Source organism: Mesoplodon mirus (genome assembly GCF_964341445.2).
Source record: "Mesoplodon mirus genome assembly, chromosome: 6".
Classification (NCBI taxonomy): domain Eukaryota; kingdom Metazoa; phylum Chordata; class Mammalia; order Artiodactyla; family Ziphiidae; genus Mesoplodon; species Mesoplodon mirus.
The window spans coordinates 140,332,965-140,337,366 of NC_138982.1; the positions used below are offsets into that span (position 1 = coordinate 140,332,965).

Sequence of the window (4,402 nt, forward strand, 5' to 3'; positions counted from 1 at the left end):
GCATTAAACTTTGGAGGTTTAAGAGGGATTTGTGTACTGACAAGAACTCCAGTCTAGCTTCCAAAGACTTGGGACCTCGTTCTTTCTGCTATGGGCCATCTGTGGGATGAAGACAAGTCACTGCAACCTCCCAGGTCTCCTCATTTGAAAAATGTGTGTCAAATGCCTTGGTTTTGACATTCTTTTTGAATCTAATGTCCTATGACTCAACAGCAATAATGCATTTCCACAGGCGGTAAAAATATTCTAGACTCTTCCCTTCCAGTTCTCACTGTTTACTTCCTCTGCACTTCCCCTTCCTGTCTCCCTGTTTGCTGGTCAGTTGATAGTGGGCTTCAGTGGGGGTGAGTTAACCCACTCTTTCCAGGGTGTTTTACTATCGAGCTCCCTCCAGAGGGTGGGAATTCTACAGTGAGGGCTGTGACTGGGGCTTCAATTTCATTCCTAAAACACTCCTTGAGCTTGGATCTATTCTGGGCACTCTGCCAGATCACCAGGGGTTGGAAGGTGAATGCTGTGGCCCTAGCACTTGGGGGAATCAGTAAGGGTCAGTTTCACTGGGTCAGTTTCTTAGTCAACAGCTGTGAACTCCATGTGTCCCTCTTTCTTTCAGGAAGTAGAAGAATCCCATGGTAGCCAGGTGGGCTAATTGGAGCGAGGACGATACACCTGCTTTGAAGAAGTCGCCATTTGACCTGCCGAGTGAGTGACCAGGTAGCACCCAGTTCTGAGGGCACAGGAATGTTGAGAGGGAGGGAGTGGGTGTTTAACCTTTGAGTGCTGTCCACCAGCCGCTCTCTTCCACAGAGAGATGCTAATCCCAAGACTCCCACCTCACCCAGAGACTCTAAGTTTTGTTCCCCCATATAGGCCCCCCATCCTCTGATAGCCATTGGTGTCACTGATTCCAACAATAGTTGTGCAAAAATGCAGCACAAGAACTTTCAGCAGAAAGAAGAGGGGAAAGATTCAGCTCATCGCAAGCCTGGCCCATTGCCCCTTTGAAACAGAGGTTAAAACAGAAGCTTCATGGCATTGCCTGCATAGAAACAGGGCCAAGTTTCTCAGAATCTGGTGGAAGGCTGAGCTTGGAGCTGAGCTTGTGCTGCAGGACACTTCTGCATCATTCACACAAGAAAACTTAAGCTTCTGTTTTTATTTCAGTGGGTTGAATGGCATGCACTTTCCCCTACCAGTTTCTTTTTTTCTGTTTAAGTGCATGCAATTACTTGTCCATAAGCTGCGTTTGTCTTGGCAAAGTGTTCTGAGCTTGACTACGCATTTGGGCAAGCCAGCATGGTATTAACCTTTTCAAACTTTTATTGTGGTCACTTTCCTCTTGGTTACTGAGAAGTGCTGCATAAAGGATCTGATAAAGCCCACACTAAATTATATCCTGTACTTTTCATCTAAATTTATCCCCAAATAAATGGAATAGGCTTCAACAAGTAAAATAAATTCTGAATAACTTAGGGCCCTTCTTTGCAAAGAAAATGAAACGGGGACTCTCTTTTCTGAGAAAAAAAAATATCATTTCAAGGGGCAGTCAGTAAAGGACACACTCTTAATAACATAACAGGAAAATTAAAAAGCCCAACAGACTTACTGCATCCTCAACAGGTGTTATCCTATAATGGATACAGTTTCATTTTCCTTGAAGGGATTTGCCCAAAGGATTACTTTAGAAACTTCTATTGAGATAACACTGCTCCAAAAGCAAAGATTATTGCATGAATCACAGACCACCATATACCAGTTCCTTTTTAAAGGGAGAAATTTTTTATTATTATTCTTAAAATGCCGATGAGGTGGAAAAAGCATACCAACGAGGTAGAATTGCCCTATAATCACTCACATTATGTTTTTCAAGGAATGTAGGGGTAATTTATGTCAGTCACCAGGCAGGTACCATAAGATGCTGTGTGGCCTCACACCCAGCTTGTCCCTATCTGTAAACGGAGGGCAGAGCATTGCCCAGGTCTCAGTGTGGGAGCCTAGTGCTTCTTCTAGGTAAGTCTGTTCTGCTACAATGTTGGATGCCTGTACTTATTTACTTGTTCATTAGCTCTTTAAAATAGATTTCTATGCTGGTTCTACTTAGCTCAAAAGAAGTAAGGCTGAATTTTTGCGCCATACCTAAATGTCACACCTAATAGTCTATACTGATAACATTTTTCTGAGAATAACCAGCATACTGATCAAGCCATTAATAAAGCTTAATTATTCACTCTACGTTTTCGGTTGTTTGATAACTTGCTCTTTTCCATTGTAATCAAGAGCTAGGACAGGTCATGGATTCCCAGTTATTCATTGGACTAGGGGGAAAATGAATTGCTACTACAGGGAATGTCATGCAAGTGGTAGCTTTTTAAAAACGTTTATGAATACTACACAAGGTCTTAAAATTTGTATTAACATTTCCCATCACTGTATCAAGAAGTATCTTATGGATGGTGCATTTTAATTATATCAGTACTGGCCCTATGCTCAGTCAACTTATTTTTAAATTTTCTATACTTGGAAATCCATAAGAGCTGAATATACAGATATATTCATAATACTCTGTGGGGTGGATTCTTGTGAGTGTGATATCACAAAGAGAAGATTAGCATCATTTTTTTGAGTGTGAAGCTCTGTTTTGGCACTTTATAGCCATTATCTCATTCAATTATCACAAGAACCCTGAGAAGTAGACTTTATTTACATATTTTACATATTAGAGATTTGAGGTCCAGAAAGGTTAACTAGTTTAGCCCAGGTCTCACAGCAAATAAGTTGGAGAGTCAACATTGAACCCAGGTTTCCTTGTCTCCAATCTGTGCTCTTCACTCCATCCTACTGCCATCCTCAAGTACACAGTGATTCATCGTGCCCTCAGCACTATCCTTTCTTGTAAACGTCCATGTACATTCATATTTATCTCACATGATTATCCTGTTTCTGTTTCCTGGGCATTCTACCTCATGCGACAACAATGGAACGTCTTTCTTTGTCATTTCCTTAGGAGGTCCCAAAGCCTGACCATGGAACGGATTAACATCAGTGTGGCCAGTGCTCCCCTGGTGAAGCACACTGCTGGAGCTGGCCTCAAGACCAGCAGACCCCGAGTCATGTCCAAGAGTGGACACAGCAACGTGAGAATCGACAAAGTGGATGGCATATACTTGCTCTACCTCCAAGACTTGTGGACCACCGTCATCGACATGAAGTGGAGATACAAGCTCACCCTGTTTGCTGCCACGTTCGTGATGACCTGGTTCCTTTTTGGTGTGATCTACTATGCCATTGCCTTCATTCATGGGGACTTAGAACCCAGTGAGCACATTTCAAATCACACCCCCTGCATCATGAAGGTGGACTCCCTCACGGGGGCATTTCTCTTTTCCCTGGAATCCCAGACAACCATCGGCTATGGAGTCCGTTCCATCACGGAGGAATGCCCTCATGCCATCTTCCTCTTGGTGGCTCAGCTGGTCATCACCACCTTGATTGAGATCTTCATCACGGGCACCTTCCTGGCCAAAATTGCGAGACCCAAGAAGCGGGCGGAGACCATCAAGTTCAGCCACTGTGCCGTCATCACCAAGCAGAACGGGAAGCTGTGCTTGGTGATCCAGGTGGCCAACATGAGGAAGAGTCTCCTGATTCAGTGCCAGCTCTCAGGAAAGCTCCTTCAGACCCACGTCACCAAGGAGGGGGAGCGAATCCTCCTCAACCAGGCCACCGTCAAATTCCACGTGGACTCCTCTTCCGAGAGCCCCTTCCTCATCTTGCCCATGACCTTCTACCACGTGCTGGATGAGACGAGCCCCCTGAGAGATCTCACCCCCCAAAACCTTAAACAGAAGGAGTTTGAGCTGGTGGTTCTCCTCAATGCCACGGTGGAGTCCACCAGCGCTGTCTGCCAGAGCCGCACATCTTACATCCCAGAGGAGATCTACTGGGGTTTTGAGTTTGTGCCTGTGGTTTCTCTCTCAAAAACCGGCAAATACGTGGCTGATTTCAGTCAGTTCGAGCAGATCCGGAAGAGCCCAGACTGCACCTTTTACTGCACAGATTCTGAGAAGCAGAAACTTGAGGAGAAGTACAGGCAGGAAGATCAGAGGGAAAGAGAGCTGAGAACGCTTTTGTTGCAACAGAGCAACGTCTGATGGCAGTAGTGTCACCTCGACTTAACTCTGAGCTGCTTCCACATCTGAGCTCCCTTCAAACCCAGAGGTCACCGGGAAAACAAAAATGTGTGGACGCACTCTGAAAAACTGCACAGATGTACAGACCTGTTCCTCTGATCTGGTGTCTAAACAAGCATTCCACATCTGGGAGGGTTCCCTTTTTAAATGCTTTGTGTGAAGCAAACTCCCCAAATTCAAATTTTCTAAAAGGGGGCTGCATTTCAAAGAAC

At 44.8% G+C, this 4,402-nt stretch overlaps 1 protein-coding gene across 1 annotated transcript; it reads left to right on the top strand.

The window, feature by feature from the left end:
- Positions 1-658: 658 nt before the first annotated feature.
- KCNJ15 (potassium inwardly rectifying channel subfamily J member 15) lies at positions 659-4,151 on the top strand (the record flags this gene model as incomplete). Its single annotated transcript, XM_082625741.1, has 2 exons — positions 659-714; positions 3,005-4,151. Exon 2 carries the CDS (start codon positions 3,024-3,026, stop codon positions 4,149-4,151), a length of 1,128 nt encoding a protein of 375 aa, XP_082481867.1. The 5' UTR covers positions 659-714; positions 3,005-3,023.
- Between the last annotated feature and the right edge of the window lie 251 nt (positions 4,152-4,402).